The 24,408-nt window shown below is 31.5% G+C and overlaps 12 protein-coding genes and 1 pseudogene across 13 annotated transcripts, besides 1 other annotated feature; 4 read left to right on the top strand and 9 right to left on the bottom strand.

Annotated features, from left to right (window-relative positions):
* Nucleotides 1–626: 626 nt before the first annotated feature.
* Nucleotides 627–1,145, top strand: TVAGG3_0701430 (uncharacterized protein; the record flags this gene model as incomplete). Its single annotated transcript, XM_001312337.1, has 1 exon — nt 627–1,145. One exon carries the CDS (start codon nt 627–629, stop codon nt 1,143–1,145), a length of 519 nt encoding a protein of 172 aa, XP_001312338.1.
* Nucleotides 1,146–1,527: 382 nt separating this feature from the next.
* TVAGG3_0701440 (TPR-like family) lies at nt 1,528–2,229 on the top strand (the record flags this gene model as incomplete). Its single annotated transcript, XM_001312336.1, has 1 exon — nt 1,528–2,229. The coding sequence occupies one exon, from the start codon at nt 1,528–1,530 to the stop codon at nt 2,227–2,229; it is 702 nt and encodes a 233-aa protein (XP_001312337.1).
* Nucleotides 2,230–2,330: 101 nt separating this feature from the next.
* Nucleotides 2,331–3,514, bottom strand: TVAGG3_0701450 (protein serine/threonine kinase protein; the record flags this gene model as incomplete). Its single annotated transcript, XM_001312335.1, has 1 exon — nt 2,513–3,514. The coding sequence occupies one exon, from the start codon at nt 3,512–3,514 to the stop codon at nt 2,513–2,515; it is 1,002 nt and encodes a 333-aa protein (XP_001312336.1).
* Nucleotides 3,515–5,502: 1,988 nt separating this feature from the next.
* Nucleotides 5,503–5,939, bottom strand: TVAGG3_0701460 (uncharacterized protein; the record flags this gene model as incomplete). The annotated part of the gene is made up of 1 exon (XM_001312334.2): nt 5,514–5,939. The coding sequence occupies one exon, from the start codon at nt 5,937–5,939 to the stop codon at nt 5,514–5,516; it is 426 nt and encodes a 141-aa protein (XP_001312335.1).
* A 493-nt stretch (nt 5,940–6,432) lies between these two features.
* Nucleotides 6,433–7,475: a mobile genetic element.
* Nucleotides 7,476–8,234: 759 nt separating this feature from the next.
* On the bottom strand, nt 8,235–9,048 carry TVAGG3_0701480 (ubiquitin-like family; the record flags this gene model as incomplete). The annotated part of the gene is made up of 1 exon (XM_001312333.1): nt 8,528–9,043. One exon carries the CDS (start codon nt 9,041–9,043, stop codon nt 8,528–8,530), a length of 516 nt encoding a protein of 171 aa, XP_001312334.1.
* A 420-nt stretch (nt 9,049–9,468) lies between these two features.
* TVAGG3_0701490 (protein serine/threonine kinase protein) lies at nt 9,469–10,852 on the bottom strand (the record flags this gene model as incomplete). The annotated part of the gene is made up of 1 exon (XM_001312332.1): nt 9,745–10,698. One exon carries the CDS (start codon nt 10,696–10,698, stop codon nt 9,745–9,747), a length of 954 nt encoding a protein of 317 aa, XP_001312333.1.
* A 790-nt stretch (nt 10,853–11,642) lies between these two features.
* TVAGG3_0701500 (uncharacterized protein) lies at nt 11,643–12,388 on the bottom strand (the record flags this gene model as incomplete). Its single annotated transcript, XM_001312331.2, has 1 exon — nt 11,752–12,243. One exon carries the CDS (start codon nt 12,241–12,243, stop codon nt 11,752–11,754), a length of 492 nt encoding a protein of 163 aa, XP_001312332.1.
* Nucleotides 12,389–12,991: 603 nt separating this feature from the next.
* TVAGG3_0701510 (protein serine/threonine kinase protein) lies at nt 12,992–13,963 on the bottom strand (the record flags this gene model as incomplete). Its single annotated transcript, XM_001312330.1, has 1 exon — nt 12,992–13,963. The coding sequence occupies one exon, from the start codon at nt 13,961–13,963 to the stop codon at nt 12,992–12,994; it is 972 nt and encodes a 323-aa protein (XP_001312331.1).
* A 743-nt stretch (nt 13,964–14,706) lies between these two features.
* Nucleotides 14,707–16,790, bottom strand: TVAGG3_0701520 (uncharacterized protein; the record flags this gene model as incomplete). Its single annotated transcript, XM_001312329.1, has 1 exon — nt 15,397–16,785. The coding sequence occupies one exon, from the start codon at nt 16,783–16,785 to the stop codon at nt 15,397–15,399; it is 1,389 nt and encodes a 462-aa protein (XP_001312330.1).
* Nucleotides 16,791–18,873: 2,083 nt separating this feature from the next.
* Nucleotides 18,874–19,922, bottom strand: TVAGG3_0701530 (TBP aldolase IIB domain protein domain-containing protein; the record flags this gene model as incomplete). Its single annotated transcript, XM_001312328.2, has 1 exon — nt 18,912–19,898. The coding sequence occupies one exon, from the start codon at nt 19,896–19,898 to the stop codon at nt 18,912–18,914; it is 987 nt and encodes a 328-aa protein (XP_001312329.1).
* Nucleotides 19,923–20,625: 703 nt separating this feature from the next.
* Nucleotides 20,626–21,693, top strand: TVAGG3_0701540 (annotated as a pseudogene). Its single transcript has one exon — nt 20,678–21,663. A coding segment is annotated over exon 1 (986 nt).
* Nucleotides 21,694–21,971: 278 nt separating this feature from the next.
* Nucleotides 21,972–22,953, top strand: TVAGG3_0701550 (RNA binding; the record flags this gene model as incomplete). The annotated part of the gene is made up of 1 exon (XM_001312326.1): nt 21,972–22,778. One exon carries the CDS (start codon nt 21,972–21,974, stop codon nt 22,776–22,778), a length of 807 nt encoding a protein of 268 aa, XP_001312327.1.
* A 455-nt stretch (nt 22,954–23,408) lies between these two features.
* TVAGG3_0701560 (uncharacterized protein) lies at nt 23,409–24,353 on the bottom strand (the record flags this gene model as incomplete). Its single annotated transcript, XM_001312325.1, has 1 exon — nt 23,409–24,353. The coding sequence occupies one exon, from the start codon at nt 24,351–24,353 to the stop codon at nt 23,409–23,411; it is 945 nt and encodes a 314-aa protein (XP_001312326.1).
* Between the last annotated feature and the right edge of the window lie 55 nt (nt 24,354–24,408).

Raw genomic sequence — 24,408 nt, forward strand, 5'->3', positions numbered from 1 at the left:
TTATACAAAGTTCAATAATAAGATTAAAAGAAAGCTAACTTACTAATATAATCCACCTTGAACCTCAACTCGTTTATTTAATATGATTACTGTCTTAACGCTTATAGATCTTTAATTATTGAATCAATTTTGATCAAATTTAATTTAATCATGTACATTTCTGGATTATTCAAATATAAAACACTTTTAAAGATGTTTATATCCACAATATATTTGCAACTACTGTTATATTTTTGCGAATATCTGTATTCTTTCAAACTCTCAACAATAATACACAAAAGCTGTATATGTGTAAAATCGAGAAATCATATTCGTTTTTCAGTTCGAAATTCTATATTATTTGTATCTCAGAATGGAAGAGTCAGAATCTCATATAATCTTCGAAGTGTTCTTGATGGTGACCATGCTTTTCGCAATAGGAGGAGCGAAAATGATGAAATTTATAAAATTTTGTTTTTCGATGAGTTTCAAGAAGAAATTTTATGAATTGAGTTTGTAGCATGCAATATCTGTGGGTACGCAATTCACCTGATTAGTATAATTCGATATCTCTGTTGTTCTTTTGAAGAGAAGAAAGTTCAAAAAAATGGCCGTTTTCAATTTTTTTCTATTATTGGAACATAAAAATGCAAGGAAAAGACCCAAAAAATGTCTTCTACTTCGCGGGTAACTCTAAGAACCCATTTCAAGCATTTTCGATGGCAGAGGATGATGTACCAGATGACTATCCACAATATCCTCTCACAGGATATGTTCCTGCAGAGAAAATGATTTTAAGAAACGATTACAGGTACACTGCTGAAAAAACTCGCGCTTTTACAATAGGAAATCAAGCAGAAACAGCTTTCAGATACAATAAACTCGATGATTGCAATAAATTGGCCATGCAATCTTGGAAAATGGATGCAAGCATGATTGATGCTTATAGATCAAGCATCCTTGGATTTAAGCTATTCCTTGATAACGATGCTGTTACAAAAATCTGTGCGATGCGCGAAGTTTTGTATTTTTCAAGATTTTATTTCCAGGACATCATTAGAAACAAAACACCTAACTTCTACGACTATGCTTTAGGCCGCCCATACCTTCGTTGTTTGAGCGCTCTTGGATCTTTTGCTGAAATTGGCCAATATAGAGAACTTTGACTTCAAGCTTACGAAGAGCATCTCAGACTCTGCCCAACAGATAACACATCTGCTCGTCATTCATATACCGCTGCATACCTTGATTCTGTCATAGGAACAAAGCGTGGAGACGATACTTTCCCTAAGAGGACACCAGAACAATTAATGCAGATATTTACAGAAAAGATATACCCAGGAGAAGATTTCAGCCTCTGGACAACCGATAGTGAGCTCAAGAACGAAAATACGTCGAAAAGGATCAACAATGGCAGACACTTGCTAAAGCAGAAGCCAAACGCGATCCACAATTTGTTAAATTCATTCTTTTCGAGGAAGATTTAAACTGCAATCCAAACGATCCATTCGACAAGAACGGTTCTACTATTCAGACTACAATCTTCTCATGCCAGTTTTCATCAGAGAAGTCAAGTTCCTTCCTGATTTCGCTAGAGTTGTTCGTGGCCGAGTAAATGAAATGGTTAAGCTCGTTCCTACAGCTAAAAAGGACTTAAATCCAAATAAGAAGATTTCTGGATGGAAGTCAAAAGCAGAAACAGCTCTAAACAAAGCTCGTGACTACATGAGGAGCAGAAAATTCGTTGATGGCATCAAGGCTCTGACAGAAGCTAAGGAACTCTATGATAGTAGCATTTTCCCATCAACAAGATGGGATAAAACGGAAATTCCATTTGCGATTTTCTCAAACAGAGCCCAATGCGCTGCACAGCTCCAAATGTGGAACCTTGCAAGAATTGATATTAGATGTGCACTCAGTATCAATCCAAAGATTCCTCATCTCTACAAATTACTTCCATTTGTCGCTGAAAACTTTAACTGTCCAAAGATGAAGGCAAGGTTCACCAAACTCGCAGAGGAAGCAGCCCAAGAACATGTTGACTCTTGGTGGCAAGCAATGTCCGCTAAAGTTGTCGGATATCTCTCTTTGAGAGCTTTAGTTGGCGAAAGAATCGGATTATCAGAGGTCATAATAGAAGAAGAGGCCAGCCATGGTATTCAGGATATGTGGACTCCAATTTCTTTCCCACTTGATTATCCACTTCTTCCTTGGCAGAAACCAGAAGACTTAGAGTTAGAAATCAAATGAGTAAACTTATACTATTATTTCTATATAAATTATTCCATTTTAACAATTTATTGTTTTAATTTTTACATTTATTGCTTTATAAAATCAATTCTTCCGGTAAGAAAACTTTCAAATTGGTCCATTGGTTAATATTTTCAGATTGACGAAATAAAATCTTTCGGATGTAATTTCAGATTAAATTTCTTTCATAGAAATGAACTAACTTTAGGATTATTATAATCCATATCAATCGTAGATTATGAAATAGACTTGTTATTAAAAAACACAAACAACATGATAATTTTTATTTAATACAAACAGGAATTTCACGTTCAGAGTTAATAAGGCGCATCTTTGAGCCTTTGAAACAATGTATTTGCAAATTACTTGCGAATGCACAGAGGGAATTTCTTGGTTTGATTTCTGGCTTAATTATTGGTTTGCAGCATTTGTGGAAGTTAGGTAAGACAAATCGGCAGCACGTTTCATTTGGCAACTGTTCCTTGAGATATGGAATTCTTAAGAGATCATTGATTGATGGCCTTCTGCAGGGGTTCTTCTCGAGGCACCTGCATATAAGACCTAGTAATTGCTTGTCTCTTACTTGTTCTTTTGGAAACAGACCGATATTTACTACTTGCTCCAATTTACTTTGGTCAGGAGCGTTAAATGGATATTGCTTGGTTGCCATATAATACAATGATACGCCAAGTGACCAAATGTCGGATTTCATGGCATTATACTCTTTCAGAACATACATTTCAGGAGCCATATATAATCGGGTGCCTTTTTGAATTTTACATGTCGTAGCTGTGCCATTGATAGATGACAATCCAAAATCACCAATTTTAACTCTTCCATAGTTATCGATGAAGAAATTGGCTGGTTTAATATCACAATGTGCAATGTTTCTATCATGAATGGATTTAATAGCTAAAACCATTTCTAGGGCATATTTCTTCATCTGTTCGTCGGAAAGTTGCTGTGAACTTGTGAATATATTGAATAAATCATTCTGACAAAGTTCCATGACCATGTAAATAAAGTCTCCTAAGTAGAAGACTTGATATAGTCTGACAATATATGGATCATCTATTTGCATGAGACAATCCAATTCGGAGTTAGAAAGGAAACATTTTGGAATTCTTTTGACGGCATAGTCAATGTTATATTTATTTGAATGCATTTCGAACACTATACCATACCCACCTTGTGCTATTGTTCGTACAAAGGAATAGCCTTGGTTTTGGAAAAAATCGATTTCAGCTTTATTCATTATGTATCTTTTGAATGGAGTTGTTTTCATAACGTTCACTTTCAAAAAATAACCAGTGGAAGATAAACACATATTATAGTATATTATATATGACATATTCTATGGAATTTCAATTGAAAATGTTTTAAGTTAATATCATTTTCTTTGATTGTATTCTAATGACAGAATAAAAATTAACTCGACAAATAAACAGTGACAGAAAATTGAATAGTCTCAACTTTTGACTACGCGAATTAATTTAGAAGTCTCATCACACTTTTCAATGCTCGATTTTTAAAAACTGTTTAAAAATGGAGCTTATATTGAAATAGTGTAGAGACTAAAAATTACCACAGACTATTTCAGAGGATTGAGTTGCCACTCAATCCTCTGAAAAGTCTGAGGTAATTTGCAAAATTTTATTTTAGATTTTGATAGTACATGGAAAATTAAATCGAACAAACAAACAATCTACAAAATAATGAATATCTAATTTTTTGAATTTGAATTTTGCTGTCAAATTCCTTTCAAAAATTGACTGGTAGATTTTATAAATTATTCAAAATTGAAATAATAGCGTCTAAAGTTTTCATAACGTTATAAATCTTATTCTTTGGATTTAATTAACATATGAATTGGTTACATTGCGAAGTGATTACTATCCTTATTATCATTATCAAGCGTTAGTTTTAAATAAAATTCAAATATCTCTTAATTTGGTTTTCGAGGTAAATTCTGATGCGTATTACCTTTGATAGGTACACCATGCATCGATGTATTTCATTTATTACCATTATTATTACTTTATCGCAATATATCGTTATTATTAGAAATTTATTCAAAATTCATTCGAATTCATCTTTAATGAAACTTTTTATTAAAAACATTTAAGGGTTTCGTTTTGCGAAAAAAACATACAATACGCAATTTCGCTAAAAAAACATTTAGCTAGCAATTTCGACCTTTGACTCCACTCAAGACGTCACTTTTTTAATTTTGCGGTATCATATTTTTGGAAAATCTTTATGAATATTATATAAAAAGTCTCTTTAATATCTATATTTCATATTTTTATCGATTTTTAAAGTTTTTGCGAAAAGTATTCAATTATTTTTGCTATTTGGTCGGGTAAATGTCAGATTTGCGACATTTTCTGATATGATATTCAGATTCTACGTTGATAATAATGCTTATAGAACCCTCTTGCTATTGTGTCAAAATTGCGAAACCGATAGCAAAAATATCTCGCAATATCAAAATTGAGATATTGAGTGAATTATGCATTATAGAGATTAAAAATCTGATTTGTGAAAACATCTCATCAGTTTCTAGCTAATTCAAAAATCTTTACTATCTTATTCGATTAAAATGAAAAGGGAATAGTTTCATTATGCTTTAAATGACAGTCTTATAATATAATCATAGTTTTCGCTCAATATGCAGCATTTTTTTTTCGAAATCTATGGTCAATATCCTAAATACTGATTGCTTTGCATTCATATCTCTTACATTTTCTATACACACATCACTATTCATTGCTATTCCTATCTTTTTCATTTTTGTTTGTTTCTCATAATTTCTCAAAAAACATGATAACTTGATATTTGTAAATATCATACTTTATAACGTAAATAAGAACTTGACCTATTAAGAAAAGCAGTAATGAAAAGAAAATCTGAAATTCATAAAAATTACAAGTTTCTGATGACAATTAGCTTAATTAAACCAGGTACAAGATTATATAATTGTATTTTCTATCCAATTATCCATATAATATCTTATCCAGAAAAAATAACTTGATCAATACCAAATGATTTTTTAACTAGTAAATAAAGTATTTTCTTTACACACACATTGTATATCATAGTTTTTTTTTTTTTTTGGTTTCGCAAAACATCCAAAAACAAATATGCTATAAAAGTGACAATTTTAGCAAAACGAAACCCTTAAAACATTAAAAATCTATATTATGTTCAGTTGAATACATTTTTCAAAACAAAACTTTTAATATATTAATTGAACAATAACAATTTACTCATGTTGAATTGTATCAATGATCATTTAGGAGTTGAAATATATCTGAGGGATCGATGAAATTTGATATACCTTTCTCTTGCTTTTTTTGACCAGCTATCTGCTTTTCTTCATCATAATCAAGTTCTAATTTTGTGAAGAATGGAGCAATTAAGTGCCAATTTTCTGCATACCAGCATATTAATGCGTTTTTATTTCTTTTGGCAAGTCTATCTACCCGGATCTTGAGTTCATGTGAAAACTTGTCTGCCAACTTCATTAATATAGTAGTCGTTGCATGCCCTCCTAGTTTTGATTTAATGATCTCATTCACCAAATCAAATTTGATTCCATTTGTTCTGATTCGAGATCTAATGTCATTATGATCTTTAAGATTGTTCATTGTTTCGCAATTGAACTTCCTGAGCTTTCTGGTGGAGAGAATATCTTTGATATAGTCCATATTTGAAAATGATTTATTTTCAAAAGTATTCAAAAATCTTCATTATTTTGATTTGATTTATTATTCCAATACATGTATAAATATAAAAATATTTGTTCTTAAATAGATTTTACTTATGACTTGCTGTTCTCATTCCCCATTAATTAGTCCGCATTTTTATCATTACTGAAGACGGATTATGATTTTATTTTTCAGAAGCAGGTTTTGAGATGTTGCTTACGGTTAAATAAAAAATTGAATAGAATATCTGAATATTTTTGAGAACTTTCAATTTTTTCATACATCATAATATATATTACTAACTCATTAACATGTTATTTACAAAATTAGAGACCAATACCCACAATTTTAATTCAGTAATGAATTTGTGAATTTTGAGAATACATATTTCCTTTTATAAAATCTTTCATGCACCTCACTCACAAACCTTTTTTCTCCAATTTAATTCCTGTAATTTTTTTCTGAGTTCTCAATTTCTATTGGACCAGGTTAAGGGTGCACCCGTATGTACGTTTATTTGAGAGGAGGAGGATTACCCTCTCAATTTTGAGGGATTCGTTAGTTTATTTTCTCGATGAATATGCAATAAAATTTGATTTTTACCTTATCAATATACTTCATATAATATACACATGTTCATGGGTAAAAACTTTTTTCCAAAATCCTCAGGAATTAAGGGATTTTTTGAATTTTAAGAAATTTTTTCGAATTTTTTCGAAAAAAAAAATATTTCAGAACAGCCTTAACGGCTAAGATTTAGGAACAATGTTAAGTATCAAAAAGAAAGGAGGTCTGATATAGACAACATATATCGTTGAAGGTTGAAAAAATCTCTAATATTTGAGCCCAAAATTTCAAATTTTAATTTTTTTGAAAAAGGAGGCCACCCGTATGTACGTTTATTTGAGAGGAGGAGGATTATATTTTTGAAAGGGTGAACATTATGAATATGTTAATTATATAATAATATGCATTATTATAAAAAAGAAAAAATAAAGCACGTTAAAATTTTTCTTTCTTGATTTTTTATAAAATCTACTTAGAATTATGCAAAATATGACTAAATAATTATAAATTTCAAGTTAAATTTTAATTTTGATAAATAATTTAAATTTCAAAATATCAAGTTCAGTTCAACTATGTATGTAGTAATTCCTCAATAAAGTGCCAAACCCTATTAAAATATATGAACATTTTCAACATTTTAATGTTTTTATTTAAAAATTTGATGGAATATGAGCTTCAAACAATTATTATGTAAATAAAAATAATTAAATATATGTATTTATTCGTATTACAACCGTAGTAAGTCGATTCTTCCTTTCTTCTACTGAGGTTTGAATTTGATTTCGAATTGTAAAGAGATTCAAAGGGAAAATACTAGCGGATAAAAACTACCTCCATGAAAGGGTCATAATGGAGTCAAGTTGTATTTTTTGATATTTTTTGCTTTTCGAGCCTAAATAGGTAGCCAAGATAATGCCTAAAAATAAGGTTCTAAATTCTGAAGTTTACATGATCCTCTCGTGTGCACCCTTAATATCTAACTTTTTACTTTTTCATAATTTCAAAAGGAAACAATATAAACTCTAAAGAATTATCAATTCGTCAATATTCGGATCTTTTTCCGTATTAATTCAATCATAAAACCTCATTTAAACTTGTTGGCATTTATATTTTCATTCACTCTTGAATCAATATAACTCAGTGTCTTAATTTATTGCAAAAAAACTTAAATTATAAATCTACCTAATATAACAGGGAAAATCTAATATGTTCCTACTAATAAAATTGTTTCATTACCTAAATATTTTATTTGAGCATTACAATGAGTTTCAAAGCACTCCTGAATTCCATAAAATATCGAGAAGAAGAATTAAAATTCGTTTCTTCACATGGATATCCAATAAACTATTATAGTTATTAATTAATATCTCATTAAACATTCGCTAAAGAATATGTCGAAACAAGCATTTATTCAATATTTATAATACTGAATTGAATCTTTAAAGCACACATTTGATCAAAATCCCATCAGGAATTCACAAAATACTTCATCTATTTCAATATTATTTCGGCAAATACCAAATTTGAGCTTGAATATATATTGTAATTATTATTGGAAATTCAGCATATCACCACTTGCCACAACCACCATGATAAAAAAAGAAAAATCTTGATTTTGATGTAAATGAATCGATAAAGCAAGCAATTTATTAGAATCAAGAATTCAAACAGGTCAGCCATATATGAACTTGGCTTATATATAAACTTTAGTTTAAAAATGTTAAAAAATTTATATAATATTTCTTTATTTCGAATGAAACAATCTTTAACAAACAATATAACAAATAATATTAAAGGATGATTTCCAAATTCCAAGATGATGAAAAATCAATATGAAATATTCTATAAACACCGTTATCTTGGTTTTTGGAACGCAAAAATAACTTATATTCGACGAGGGACATTAACATGCGAGGATAAGAGCATTTTCCAAAAAAGGAAAAATACTAACGAGATAATTTTTCATTTTGTCCCAAATTAATGAACGATTGTAATATAGCAACAAAAAACAAGGGTGAATATTATTTTATCCAAAAAACCGGCAAAGGTTCCTTAGATAATACTCTTGGTATGTCAGTGATCGTAGTAGTATGAGCTATAGCTGGTTTTGAGTTTTCTATAGCAGATACACTTGATAATAAACCGCGGAGCGCGCTTGGTTTTGCTTCTATGTGGCGCATTGTAACATCTTTCATTCTGAGGTATTCTCTTAGAAGAGATAATGAGTTAATGAACCTAGAGTGATCAGAAATCTTTGAATCTTTGATAGAGGCATGCTGCCAGTACAATGACCCGACTTGGACTAAAAATGTTGGGTCGCTATAGGTAACAGCAATGATCGAATCATTATCTTTGACAGAGTAAAACGAAAACGGCCTCGATTCTAACATTATCTGTCCATTAAAATAGAATTGTCGATGATTCAATGGAAACATCTTTTGGAGAACTCTAACTTGCTGAGAAAGCTTGACTATGACCATTCTTGAATCTCCGAGCGGAGAAAGTAATGTAAGCGTGACGCGAGGATCAGTTTCCATTTACGATAAAAAATTTTTTATAAAAATTTTACAATATAATTGCTTACACTTACTATCGGTAAATAATTTCTATAAGTCAAATAGTATAGATTGCCAAAATTTTAAAATTGTAACGATTTCGGCTCAAAATCGTTGCGTAGTCACAAAATTTTGTGAACATGATAAAATACAAGTTTTGCATTTTATATTCTCGTAGTTTGGTATCAAAGTAATATTCAGAATAATCGCTTTTCTTACAATTCCAAAATAAAATAATAAAAATCAATAATAAGTGAGTGTGGATCAAAAATTAATGGAAAAGTTTATTGCACGTTATTGCGTTCTAAAATTGAATTCAAGAGTAAACCATTAATAAAAATATCAGTCTATTATTAATATACACATGAAAATTATTTTTATTTATATTTTATGTTTCAAATGACAGCCAATGATCCACTTTATTGTTTTCGATCAGCTTGTAGCCAAATGCTTGGCATTAAAGGTTTATCAATCCCAAATAACAAATAAAATATTAATTCTCGCTCAAAAAGATACGAAATGGGAAATCTATTGCTGGATATTGGAACTGCAAAGTTTCACTTAAATTTGAACTTATCAATATAAACCGATTCAGATGATTTGAATACATTCGAGAAAAGAGAGTTAATTAAGCATAAAACAATATACAAACAAAATTTTATTAAACGCATATAAAAAAAACTCTATATTTTGACCAAGCTTGAATTAAACATGTTCGGAACAGATCGGAACTTGGGAATAACTTGTCTCGAACCGATGCGAGGTTTCGCAACAATAATATTATTTTTTTGGGATAATGTTTTGGTGATTCCGGGATGTGGCGTTGAAAAGTATGGATGGTGGATTAGCTCTTCAATGGAACATCGTGATTCTGGTTTAACTTGAAGACATTTCGAAATCAAATCTCTTAATTCAGGATCACGAATCATATCTTTTGCATAGTTGCATTCTATAATGTTCTGACGTAAGCCATGTTCATCAGAACCGAAAAATGGATATTTTCCGGTTGCGACGTAAAAAATGGTAACTCCAATAGACCAGATGTCGGATTTTATAGGATCATACTCATCGCTTTCTAATATTTCTGGAGATATATAATTTAAGGTTCCTTTCATACCGATATTACAATGGTTTCGAGATGAGCATATTGTTGACATGCCAAAATCGCCAAGCTTCATCCTGCCATATGAGTCAATTAAGAAATTGGAACATTTAATATCGCAATGAGCAATTTTTCGATCATGACAAGCTTTAACAGCATTTACAATGTCACTAATGTATTTGTGTAAATTGACCAATTTGCTTCGATCAATTAGGAGTCTTTCGAGGTCAAATGGACAATACTCCATTAATAAGTAAATAAAGCCTTCGAATTCGTAAAATTTGTATAACCGGACAATCCTTTCGTCATCAATAAGCATTAAGCATTCAACTTCTGTTTTATTGAAGCTAGCCTTGGAAATCTTTTTAAGAACAAAATATTCACGATAGACAGTTGAGTAAACATAATATATGATTCCATATGAGCCATAACCAATCACATCAATGAATTCCAATTGTTGCTTTCTAAAGAATTCAATCTCTTGAGGGTTCATTATATGGATAGTAAAGGTAAAATATTGAGAATGCTGGACCATTTAAATTGAGAAGGTATCTCAAAAATTGTGGAATAAATTGTGACGAATATGCATTTTTTCACAAGAGAATTTTGAATAGTTCTAGAAAAGGAAAAGTCTAAGATATCATAATAACGCATATATATCAAATACGTAATATGAAAATCATCTTCGTTACATTACTAAATTGAATTCTTTTCTGAAAAAATAACCATGCCCGTGCTTTAATTTATTTGAGTATTATTAATTTAACATTTAAAATACTATGTAAAAAAGTATTTTTACGTTTTTTACATAGCATTAGTTAAAATAAAAAATATTATTTGCATTAATGTGTAGATTAATAATATCGCTTTTATCAAAAATCAAATTGAAAAACGAATAATCAAATATTTGCAATATTTCATTTTAAAAATACGAATACAAATTTGATTTGAAAAAGAAGAATCGGATAATTATAAAATACTCGTTAGTTTTCCAAACGGTTTTTCTTTGAAACAATTGCCAGGTTATTAATTTGAAATAAATTAATCGCGAGTAGATTTAACAAAGTTCTCAGCTATTGCTAATCCAATTTTTCATATCACTTTTTATATTCGTTTTAAACGTTTCAACGACATCAAATTCTTCTTCTAATGGTTTGGATATGAATCACTGTTTTATAACATCATTAAATATCATCAAATATGAAAAGCATATTGTTTTTGCCAATATTTTTGAGTAAAATTCTGCCTTTTTGTCTTGTCATCGAATTTCAACTAAAATTGAATTGATACCAACAGCACGATGAACTTCAATGATATTTTCTCACATTGTTTTTCTATAATGTTGTTATTGCCAAAATTTTATGGCATCAAAAATAAGTATCTGTTAATTTGGTTTATTTGCTTGAAATATTTGGTCATGTGATTTAAAAAATAAAGGGGAAAAAAAAGATTATTTTAAAATTTAATATTTAATTAACTGAAAATTAATAAAGTATTGGAGTAATAAGTGTCATATATCAATGAAAAGTGAATGAATATAACTTCCTATCTTAAACAAAGAGAATTATTAATAAAATAAATTTTGAAATTAATTCCATGAAAGATCAATTGTGCTTGATTGAGCATTTCTAAAGCTTTCTGTTGGTTTACTCGAAAGCTCTCTTTGAGAACGAATTAACTCAAATTCTGGAATATTGTAACTTTTCTGGTATACAGTCTTAAATCTTGTCTTATTTGGATCATAAAATCTTGTGTTAAGTGTATCAAATGTTTTTGAGTGATCTAAATCTCTTGTTGCTGTTTGAGTTGAGCCCATCGCCAGTTTTCTGCGTTCTGCTTGTGCAACCTTCTTTTTGAGATCTTTCATTTGAGAAATCTTTGCTTGGTCTGTATCTAATTTATATGTAGATGCTACTGGAGTCTTATCGTTATATGTGAGAGCTGGATTTTTATCGCGTGCAGAAACATGCAAGTCAACAGTCATGTCTTTGATGTCGACTGTTCTCTGAGTGTATTCTTGGAGGTTTTGGCGTTCTTCCCACCAATTACCGACGAGAGTTCTGTTACCGAAGTTCTTCATTAAAAAATACGTTATAAAGAATTTTTTTTTATCATACGAAGTGGTTCATAAGAACAGCATAAAGTTTCAATATTAGAACACATCTCCGCTAGCTTTTGAATAGTGTTGGCGAAACCAATCATCCTGAGCCTTATAAATGTCTGAGAATTTTTCAAATATATCTTCCACTATATCACATGATATGTATGTTTTGAGATTGCAAAATGTATACAATTATTGCATGCATTTTAAGTCAGCATAGGAATTGTATTTCTGATTAAATTGAAATTCAAAATTTTATTGGTTTACATATATCCTATATAGCAATTATATTTTCCATCTTTGCATATCTTTAATGATTGACTTGAGGAATAATGAGGGTGAGAATTCGTTAACTATCTAACGCCTTATTTCTCACTTTGGAATAGTGTATAGAGCCTTGTTAACATAATTATATATGATTTACTTTTATAGAGAAAAGTCTTCATCCTCTTAATATATGTGAAACAAAGTAATTTATTCTATTGCTACATCTTTGTTATGATCGATCAGACTCTTAATGAACGAATAGCTTCTTCCTTTATAGTATAACTCAATTTCATAGCAAAACAGTGTTCTATGTATAACCCTTTGAGAGATTAGATTACATTATGATTTTTGATTTGTTCAGATTCTCATTGAAATAAAAATTGTATTTAAAACAAAGACATGGTATTATCATTTACAAATAACATGATAAAACAGACAAAGAAAAATAAAATATTGTAATTCAACGTGGTTCCGGTGTTCTGGAAAGAATGAGCCTTGGTTTTCCAAGTTTGTGAGCAATGGCAATCAAATGTGATGGAGAAGATCCGCGTAATGGCTTAATTTTGAGCTTTGGATGGACAATTTGATGGCTTCTTGTGCAGCTATCAAGTCTATTAAGGATAATGTTGCTTTCATTGAGCTTGATTGGCTGAACTTCCTTAAAGAATCTGGAATTGAGGAGTTCATCAACTGTTGCTCTCTCGTTTGGATCAATTTCCAAGCATCTTGCAATTAATTGTCTCAATAATGAATCATCTATGATGCTATCGGCATAAACTCCTCTCAAGATTGATTCGGTGAGTTTTGATAAATCTAATGAGAAGAATGGAAGAGAGAACGTTGCAAGGTAGTAGAGAGTGACTCCTACTGCCCAAATGTCGGCAGCCATTGGGTTGAATGTTCTGTCCTTGACCATCTCTGGGGCCATGAAAGCTCTTGTTCCCTTAAATGTGGTGCTGGATGGATCCTTTGTAAAAATTGTAGACAAGCCAAAATCAGTGATCTTAACGCGACCATACTTGTCAAGTAAGAAGTTACTTGGCTTGATATCACAGTGAGCAATTTTTTGGTCATGGCAGGCCTTAACGCTTAGCAACACCTGATGGCAGTACTTAACAAGAATGTCATGAGGTAATGATTTGACATCTTTCATTAATCTATCTAAGTCATTCGGGCAATATTCTAAAAGCATATAGATGTTGCCCTCAAACTTGTAGTAATCATATAGATTAACAATATGAATGTCGTCTAACCTCTTAAGGCATTCTATTTCTGTCTCATTAAAGCAATCGCATGGTACCTTTTTAAGCACAAAATTGCACTTGTACTTGGTACTGTGAGCTAGGAAGACTTCACCGTAAGCTCCACGTCCAATAAACCCGAGAAATTCGATTCCAAGAGATTGAAAGAACTGTACCTCCTTCTGGTTCATCTTAAAAAATAATAATGAATTTTTTTCGAAATTGTGAAGAAGAATAGATTTGATAAATATTGACATATAGATGACTTCCAATGGATTTTAACAAGAATATATTTTGAATGAGAATTTTTGAAAGAAAACATAAATGAGAAATTTAATGTATTTGATATGAATTCTAATATTATTGATCAATCAAATTAATAGATTGAAAAGGGTACGTTTGAAATTCTTCAGAAATCAATGCATTAATTAAATATGAAAAATAGTATTGTAACAAGAATCTAAACCAATTCGTATCAACAAAAAAATCGAATTGAAAACTTGTTTTCAGAATATTTTGTGAATTGTAAACTAAATAAAAGAAAAATGAAAAGAATTTTTGTAAAAGCAAAAAAAAGTTTATTTAGATATATCCAATTTTGCATTTATAGTAAGAATTATTTTATTCCAATTTTTCATCATCAAATCTTATCAAATAGTTTATTTTGATATTTTTAGATATTCGCCTTAATTTGCATTTTGCATTAGATATCTCCAATTGGTCATTAATTCGCATTGAAAAAATTCGGCTATTGAAATTCAATTACAGTTTTTTGTTGATTCAATAAGATTTGATAGTCAAATGCATATCTCCTCTTATTATACAATTATTTGACAACAATAACAAAAAAAATTATTGAATAGTTTATAAACACATTGAATTAACCCTATTCATTCTAAGTTTATAATTTATTTTAAATATATTTGAATCATTCCGAACTACAACATTACTGATTATATTCAATAAATTTGTAAATTTTAATAATATGCTCATAAATACTCTATTATTATATTTTGCTATTAAATATATTTTGATTTTTTCAAATAATTATTTTTCTTTCAATTTTTACGTTTCCCTCTTTCTTTTTTAAATTTTGATGTTATGCCTAAAAATATGTGAACGTTCAATTACAATCGAATTTTTATAAAATCTATTTCCTTCCGAATTGCAACTAATTGGTCATTCATTGCCCGAAGTCAATATAACAAGTAGATCTTTATTTAGCTTTTCTATATTCATTTACAAGTTACAGAGTGGATTTTCATGACAATATATTTATTTTTTGTGTATCCAGCTAGAATCTAAATATTTTTATCTGAATGAGCATTTGTTGCAGTATATTATGTTAATTTTCCATCCTCTAACAGAGGATACCTTGGTAAAATCAAAAACATCATTTGAATTCTGTTAAAAACTAAAATTAAATATTAACGAATAAGTAATTCCATTATTTTCAAGTGGAATTAATCTCTGGAATTATTACGCCCCTCAAAGAATATGATTTGGTTTATTTTCTTCTTTATTATATATATTTTCTTTCATCGATTAATAGACAAGGAATAGGGATACAAGAATTGACTAATAACAAATGATTTTACAACAAACAAAAACAAAATATAAAAAATTATTCCTTTTCTTCTTTGTTATTTTCATTATTATTTGGGTCTTCTACATTGTTAGTATTATTATTTTCGATAGGGCTATCGGGCTTCCCTAGTTTCTCTTTAACGGTCTTTTCAATTGCTGTTAATCTGTCGGTATAAGTTGAATTTTCATCAACTGAAATCCCTAATGTTGATTCCATCTCTGTCAAAAATGCTAAGAGTTTTTCATTAGGAACTGATATTAATGGCTTCCTTGGTGTCATTACAGAACGAGCTGTTGCGATATTTTGTGTTTGGGAAGCAAATTTTACTGTTCCTCCACGCATTGATTTAGAAGAATGTAACGTTGAGCGAGGAACCATTCTTGGTGATATTTCTGGAATCTTTGTTTCTGGTATTTGTATAGAAAACATCTCTTCTGTGTTATGAAGATCATTTTCATGAATTGGTGCAGCTTCTTCTTCCTCTTCAGCTTCACTTGGAGTGTCATCACCATTAGGAACAATATTAATTGTGTATTTAATACCTGTTGCATCTAACATTTGTCTGATTTCGTTATCAAGACGTTTCATTCTGTTTAATGAATGGGAAACAAGAGCTCTGAAGTTGTAGGCTGAGTCAAGTAATGCAAGTATGTCACCACCTGCAGACTGAAGCAAACTTCTTAAGCGAATAAGTTCTGGAGTTGAAGTAACATTGGAAGGAAGCAAAATTATGTATTTATCATTAATAAGCTTGCAAAGTTGATTAGTTCTGTATTTGAGTTCAGCAAGAGCTTGTGGAGGAAATCCTTTTTCTGGCTCATTTTTCATAACCTTATTAACGGCTGTACTTAATTGATTGATATTGAATTTCACAACTTTCGCTTGAGATGCAACGCTCTCTTTGTAATATGTTTTTGTAACAATTGAGTCAGATATTTGCTGGACATTGGTATTTAAACAAGAGAAATCAGCTTTGAATTTAGCAACATGTGGTAACATCTTAACATCTGCGAATTCATTCATTTTCGAAACTATAGTTGTCCAATAATTTAACATTTTTTGCGAAAACTCAATTAGAGGAGAAAATCTACCAACACGGCGTGTTGATTCAGCTGTTTTGAAGAACAGTGAACAATTTGTAAGAAATGTTTCGAAGTTAACCTTGAAATCTGAGAACGCTGCCGATAATTCGTTAGTTGTGATTTGAGGCGGATTTTGGACAATAAACTCTGAGAAAATTTCAGTGAATTTGGTATATGCTTTCCTTATGTTTCTAAGTTCGGCTATTTCCGGAATAACTTTCAATTTTGTTTGTCTCATGGTTATTGTATGATCTTTCTCTCTTGAAAATGATTGCTTGGGTGTTGAGGAAAGCGTATGTAGTTTCCTCGGATAGTTCTCTCTACCAGATCGAACTAACGACATAATTGCTCAATAAATATTATCGAAAAGTGACAAAGATTTTAAAAAGTGACAAATTTTAGTATCTACCGAAAGAAGGGATTCCACTCTCAATTTTGAGTTTTAGCTCAAAATAAATGGAAATTTAGATTCGTCATATATTGAAGTTTCTAAATCCTCTTTTTATTTAAGCCAAATTTTCGAAAATTTTGTCAGAAAATTTTCTGACACTCTCACTTTTTGGAGATCTACGTATGACATTAAATAACTTTTTCATAAAAAAACGCAAAATTAATTCTGATCGAGCACAGTGGCAGACTCTGAAATATTTGTATTCCAATTCAAATTATATTCGCGGAAAATTTCAGATTTTTTAAAAGAGTTTCAATTTTTCATTTTCTAAACAGATTGCGAAGATTATAAATTGGTTAAAAGTAGTTATTTTTAATATCCATTCATATATATTTATATAAATTTCTAAAATTCACTTTTATTAAATGAAATATTATTTTATGGGGAATGTATACTTGTTAGTTTGTTAACGCCCTAAATATACATAATCCAAATATTTACATTATTAAATCAACAATAATGCCGGTTTTGGTTATAAATGAAAATGCATATCCTCATCAGAGAGCTAATATCATATACGAAGTCAACAAATAATATTATCTTATCAATTATATTGAGATATGAGCTGGTGTCTGCATCATTTTTCAATGAAATCTAACTCAATATCTTAATTTTTTTGAAACATTGAAGCTTTTATCTACATTTACTATCTCAAAATTTTAAAAACAGTTTTCATATTTTTAACCGATTGTAACAACTAATATTTTATATCTTTATGTATAACTATCACTAAAGGCAATTTACTGATATATTTGGTTCTAGTAATGTTAGAAATACATATGAATAGTCTTTTATACGAAAAATCATATTTTTATTAAAAGATTATCAAATGATTTCTCCAAATATTAAGCATTATTGTGAAATATAGATCGAACATATTGTAATACTGATAGTGTAGAATGATTTATACTCTAAACACTAATAATATTATAATATCATCGAAGTTAGATTATTATATCCCTACAACTTAGCTTAATTCTCGATTTAATCACGGCTTCAGTTAGTCATACTAGTATGCATTATACCCTACTTACCCCATTGATTGACACCAAATATCCAGTGTGGAACCACTTCTCTACCGAATAGAATTTGTTCTAAAATCTTGATCATTTAGAGAGTTCGGATAATATAAAGCTGCAATGATAGAAAAAAATAATCACAATGTACGCGTTTCAAAGGAGAAAAATATACGTGTTCCATGATATTTCATATCTTATCACAACAATTCGAAAGTTTACGAGAAGATTCATATTAAATTGTTCCTGAAAATACTACCTTGTTGCGACAAAGTTCAATTTTTGCAGGATATTTAAGAAACGCAATTAACTACATTAAATACTGTCATAGTCTGAAATGATTATTGACAGTGAAAGTTCGAATAAAAACCTTGATTAAAATATTGCTATTCTTTAAAATTGAAATGAAAAGTCATTAAATATGGTAATATACAAATAGGATTGCATTAGATTAGCTCAAATGAAAAACTTGATGCTAATTATAGCTAGAAAACTAATATAATACATAAGTATCATGTAATTTCATAAAATAATTCAATAAGAAAGAATATTTGAAAGTGTTTAACATAAGCGAAATATATACAATATGGAACTTTGGTAAGAATTGAAATATTGGCCTCATAAATTGAATAATTGAAAATAAAGAAATGAAATTTAAGATGAAAATGGATTGTTTTAGAATATTTTGAAATAGTGTTTAAATACAAGTTTGATGGTCGATTGAAATTATTCCTAAAATTCCAAAAATTTCTTGAAATTTCATTTGATAATTGCATTTTAACAATTTTTAAAATGAAAAATAGAATTTCGAAAAAAATTTGGAATTATAGAGTTGCCATTAGAAAGGGATAGAGTGAGATACGAAGTAGGTGATAACTAAATCAGAGTACTCAGTCATTATCTGCTAAAATTAAATAAAATTAGGGAAATGTTTGCTTAAATTTTAAAGATATTTGGAAAAAAATTTAATGATTTAAAACAAGAATCGAGATAGAATATTATTTAGTCGAAAGCATGGCCGGCGCAGCCAAGAACTTCTTGGTCCTTGCGCATGTACATCTCGGTAAGCTTTGTGCGGGCTTCACCAAGGTACTGGCGTGGGTCGAACCAGTCTGGGTGCTCAACAAAGAGGCGGCGGATGGTGCCGGTCATGACCATACGGCCATCACTGTCGATGTTGATCTTGCAGACGGCAGACTTGGAGGCTTCACGGAGTTGGTGCTCTGGGATGCCGACGGCTTCTGGCATGTGGCCGCCGTACTTGTTGACCATCTCGACGTACTCTTGTGGGATGGAGGATGAGCCGTGGAGAACAATTGGGAAGCCTGGGAGCTTCTTCTCGATCTCGTGGAGGATGTCGAGGCGGATTTCGGCCTTTGTGCCTGGTGGGAACTTGTATGCACCGTGGGATGTGCCGATAGCAATAGCAAGTGAGTCAACACCTGTCTTGGAAACGAAGTCCTGAACTTCTTCTGGGCGTGTGTATGTGTGCTTTTCAGCCTTGACATCATCTTCAACACCAGCGAGAACGCCGAGTTCGCCTTCGACTGTAACGTAGTCTGGGCGGGAGTGAGCGTACTCAACAACCTTCTTTGTAAGAGCGACGTTCTCGTCGTATGGAAGGTGGGAACCATCGATCATGACTGATGAGAAGCCAAGATCAATGCAGGACTTGCAGAGTTCGAAGGAGTCACCGTGATCAAGGTGGAGAACGATTGGGATGAGCTTGTGCTCTGGGTGGATTTCCTTAGCAAATTCTGCAGCACCCTGAGCCATGTAGCGGAGCATTGTCTGGTTGGCGTACTTGCGAGCACCAGCAGAAACTTGAAGAATAACTGGGGATTCTGTCTTGACGGAGGCGGTGATGATGGCTTGAAGTTGTTCGAGGTTGGAGAAGTTGTAGCCGGGGATAGCGTAGCCGCCGTTAACTGCTTTGGCGAAGATGTCCTTTGAGTTGACGAGACCAAGTGACTTGTATGAAACAGCCATGGATGAAAATGAACTGATTTTTTCTCATATCAATTTTTCTTCAATGATTGGTCATATTTTCAATACTGTGAAGCCTGTCAATTATTTGTATTTGAATTAATCGTACATTCATCGTCATGGAGAAATTTTTATTCTTCATAATATGCCTAATAATATTCTCATTTGTCGTAAAATGCCGATGTCAAATTTTCTATCACAATGAAAATTTTCCCCACAAAATCACTTCGCATATGATATAATATTTCCTTCCTACACACACTCTATATTTCACAAAATTAGTTCGTTTTCTCAATGTCAGAGAATTCTTCTGGAATAAGAAGCATCAATTGCTCTATTCGTATAATAGTGAAGACAATTAAGTTAGAATTATGTTTTTAAATATCATAATGAGATACTTTATCTATGGTTCGATGATTGATAGGACTCTCTGAATCGAATTTCCATATTGGGATTGGGTAAAGCATACCACATTCAGCAGAAAGATATGCAATTTTATATACAGCTTATGTTGTGAAAATCAAGTTCTTTTAATGCAGAGTTTATTCGTGTTGTCCATATTCGTTCCCAACGATCGGAATTTTTTCGAATTTTATAGATAATTGGCGATAGTATCATTATGTATATATATATTGTGAGTGGTCGCAGTTTCTCAGATTTCTCCATGACGATGAATGTACGATTAATTCAAATACAAATAATTGACAGGCTTCACAGTATTGAAAATATGACCAATCATTGAAGAAAAATTGATATGAGAAAAAATCAGTTCATTTTCATCCATGGCTGTTTCATACAAGTCACTTGGTCTCGTCAACTCAAAGGACATCTTCGCCAAAGCAGTTAACGGCGGCTACGCTATCCCCGGCTACAACTTCTCCAACCTCGAACAACTTCAAGCCATCATCACCGCCTCCGTCAAGACAGAATCCCAGTTATTCTTCAAGTTTCTGCTGGTGCTCGCAAGTACGCCAACCAGACAATGCTCCGCTACATGGCTCAGGGTGCTGCAGAATTTGCTAAGGAAATCCACCCAGAGCACAAGCTCATCCCAATCGTTCTCCACCTTGATCACGGTGACTCCTTCGAACTCTGCAAGTCCTGCATTGATCTTGGCTTCTCATCAGTCATGATCGATGGTTCCCACCTTCCATACGACGAGAACGTCGCTCTTACAAAGAAGGTTGTTGAGTACGCTCACTCCCGCCCAGACTACGTTACAGTCGAAGGCGAACTCGGCGTTCTCGCTGGTGTTGAAGATGATGTCAAGGCTGAAAAGCACACATACACACGCCCAGAAGAAGTTCAGGACTTCGTTTCCAAGACAGGTGTTGACTCACTTGCTATTGCTATCGGCACATCCCACGGTGCATACAAGTTCCCACCAGGCACAAAGGCCGAAATCCGCCTCGACATCCTCCACGAGATCGAGAAGAAGCTCCCAGGCTTCCCAATCGTTCTCCACGGCTCATCCTCCATCCCACAAGAATACGTCGAGATGGTCAACAAGTACGGCGGCCACATGCCAGAAGCCGTCGGCATCCCAGAGCACCAACTCCGTGAAGCCTCCAAGTCTGCCGTCTGCAAGATCAACATCGACAGTGATGGCCGTATGGTCATGACCGGCACCATCCGCCGCCTCTTTGTTGAGCACCCAGACTGGTTCGACCCACGCCAGTACCTTGGTGAAGCCCGCACAAAGCTTACCGAGATGTACATGCGCAAGGACCAAGAAGTTCTTGGCTGCGCCGGCCATGCTTTCGACTAAATAATATTCTATCTCGATTCTTGTTTTAAATCATTAAATTTTTATCTAAAAATTCAAACATTTCTGAAGAAATAACTTCATTCGAATATCATTTTCTAGTTCTTATCTGAAATCATATAAATTGTATTATCTAAGATCAAATAAAGCTCATTTATTATAGGAAACTTCGTCAAACATATTTTTTAATTCGAATTTCATATTTTTTTGCATTTTCACCCATAATCCAATCTGTTTTTCTAAAATTTCAAGTCAACATTTTATGTGCTTCATCTATTTTGATTTCTATTAAATATCATTTTTGAAAAATGATGACTGCTCCTATTATACAGATTGCAAATTTACCTGAAAATGCAGGTGAACAATTCCTCAGAGACTTCTTAGCTGATTATGGTCCTATTGTAAAGGTTGTAATTCTTGAACAATTAAAAAAAAATACAGCTCTGGTCCAATTAGGCAGTATTCAAAGTGCTCTTGCAGCTTGTCATGATCTAAACTATACACGTTTAAACGAAAACCAATTAGTTTTCACTCCAGCTCTTCCAGAATATATTGATTTAATAAAACAACAAGAATCAACAATTTTCATATCAGGCATTGCAGATGGTATTCATTCAGATCAACTTGCAGAAGTATTTTCCAATTTCGGAGATGTAATTACTGTAAAAATCCCTACAGAAGAAGAAGTAAAAGGAATTGCATATGTACAATATCTTTATCCAGAGAGTGCCCAACAAGCTATCGAGCAATTCAATGGAGCAGAAATCCAAGAAAGCGAAATCAATATTATGAAATACGAAAGCGTTCAGAAACATAAGAAGATCAAAAACAACTTTGACAAAACATTTACAACAATACTCATACAAAACATACCTGAATATGTTACAGAACCAGCAGATGTTGGCGCATTTCTGATTGATTACGGAACTGTCGTAGCCGCTAGAGTCGTAAAGACAGGCGCATTTGCAACAATGTCCTCTCATGAAGAAGCTGTTAAAGTTATTAAAGAATTAAATGGAAAAGAAATCGAAGGAAAAACCATTTCTGTCCTTAGAACATTATCACTTGAAGAAAAAGCAGCTTTATACTCTTCTGCTCAACAACAACAGCGTCAGTAATCGATTTTTTTGAAAATGTTTTCTTATTTCATTTAATTTTTGTAGTTTGTAAACTTATAAATTTGTGATTTATTCTTTTACTGAATAGTATTCTTTTTCAATAAAGATTTCACTTGATTTTATTTTGATTCACAAAATTCGAACTTAAAAACGATTTAAATCATCATTAAGAGGTTTAATTTGTATTAAATGGAAAATGTTTTTACATTTAAGCTGAATTTCTGTAATGGTTTATCCAAGATTAAGAATTTTCAATTCAATGAGAGCCATATATTAGTAATACCATCTCAATTCACAATATACATGAGATGAAAGTGAATAAAATTGAAGTAATCTTTACAATCACATGCAGATATCCAATAACAAATACAAATAGAGAAAATCTTGATAGAAGAATAATAAACTAATATATTTTTTACTATATTAAAATAAAAAACACGAATCAAATTTAATGATTGAGTTCGTCAGACATTTCGTAATCCATTATTTGATGTGAATTCTTTTTCACTAAATAAACAACTAAAACAATAGTTGCAGCAACAACAACTGCCGCAGCAACAGAAGCACCAACAATAATAATAATAACTTTCTTCTGCTTTTCCGCTTCTTTCTTCTTCTGCAATTCATCATTTAATTCATTTTCACCATTTCCCTCCTTTTTTGTACTTTCTGTCGGACTTTGTGTCTTTGTCTGTTCCGTATCTGGTTTCGGATCTTTATCATCATCTTTATCATCTTCTCCTTCATTTTCATTTCCTTTATCTCCTTCATCTTCATTTCCTTTATCTCCTTCATCTTCATTTCCTTTATCTCCTTCATTTTCATTTCCTTTATCTCCTTCATCTTCATTTCCTTTATCTCCTTCATTTTCATTTCCTTTATCTCCTTCATTTTCATTTCCTTTATCTCCTTCATCTTCATTTCCTTTATCTCCTTCATTTTCATTTCCTTTATCTCCTTCATCTTCATTTCCTTTATCTCCTTCATTTTCATTTCCTTTGTCATCTTCATTTTCATTTCCTTTATCTCCTTCATTTTCATTTCCTTTATCTCCTTCATTTTCATTTCCTTTATCTCCTTCATTTTCATTTCCTTTATCTCCTTCATTTTCATTTCCTTTATCTCCTTCATTTTCATTTCCTTTATCTCCTTCATTTTCATTTCCTTTATCTCCTTCATCTTCATTTCCTTTATCTCCTTCATCTTCATTTCCTTTATCTCCTTCATTTTCATTTCCTTTATCTCCTTCATTTTCATTTCCTTTGTCATCTTCATTTTCATTTCCTTTATCTCCTTCATTTTCATTTCCTTTATCTCCTTCATCTTCATTTCCTTTATCTCCTTCATTTTCATTTCCTTTATCTCCTTCATTTTCTTTATCTCCTTCATTTTCATTTCCTTTATCTCCTTCATTTTCATTTCCTTTATCTCCTTCATCTTCATTTCCTTTATCTCCTTCATTTTCATTTCCTTTATCTCCTTCATTTCCTTTATCTCCTTCATTTTCATTTCCTTTATCTCCTTCATTTTCTTTATCTCCTTCATTTTCATTTCCTTTATCTCCTTCATTTTCATTTCCTTTGTCTTTATCATCTTCTTTGTCTGTGTCAGGATCAGGTTGATGAGGTAC

This window comes from Trichomonas vaginalis, chromosome III (genome assembly GCF_026262505.1).
Source record: "Trichomonas vaginalis G3 chromosome III, whole genome shotgun sequence".
Taxonomy (NCBI): domain Eukaryota; phylum Parabasalia; order Trichomonadida; family Trichomonadidae; genus Trichomonas; species Trichomonas vaginalis.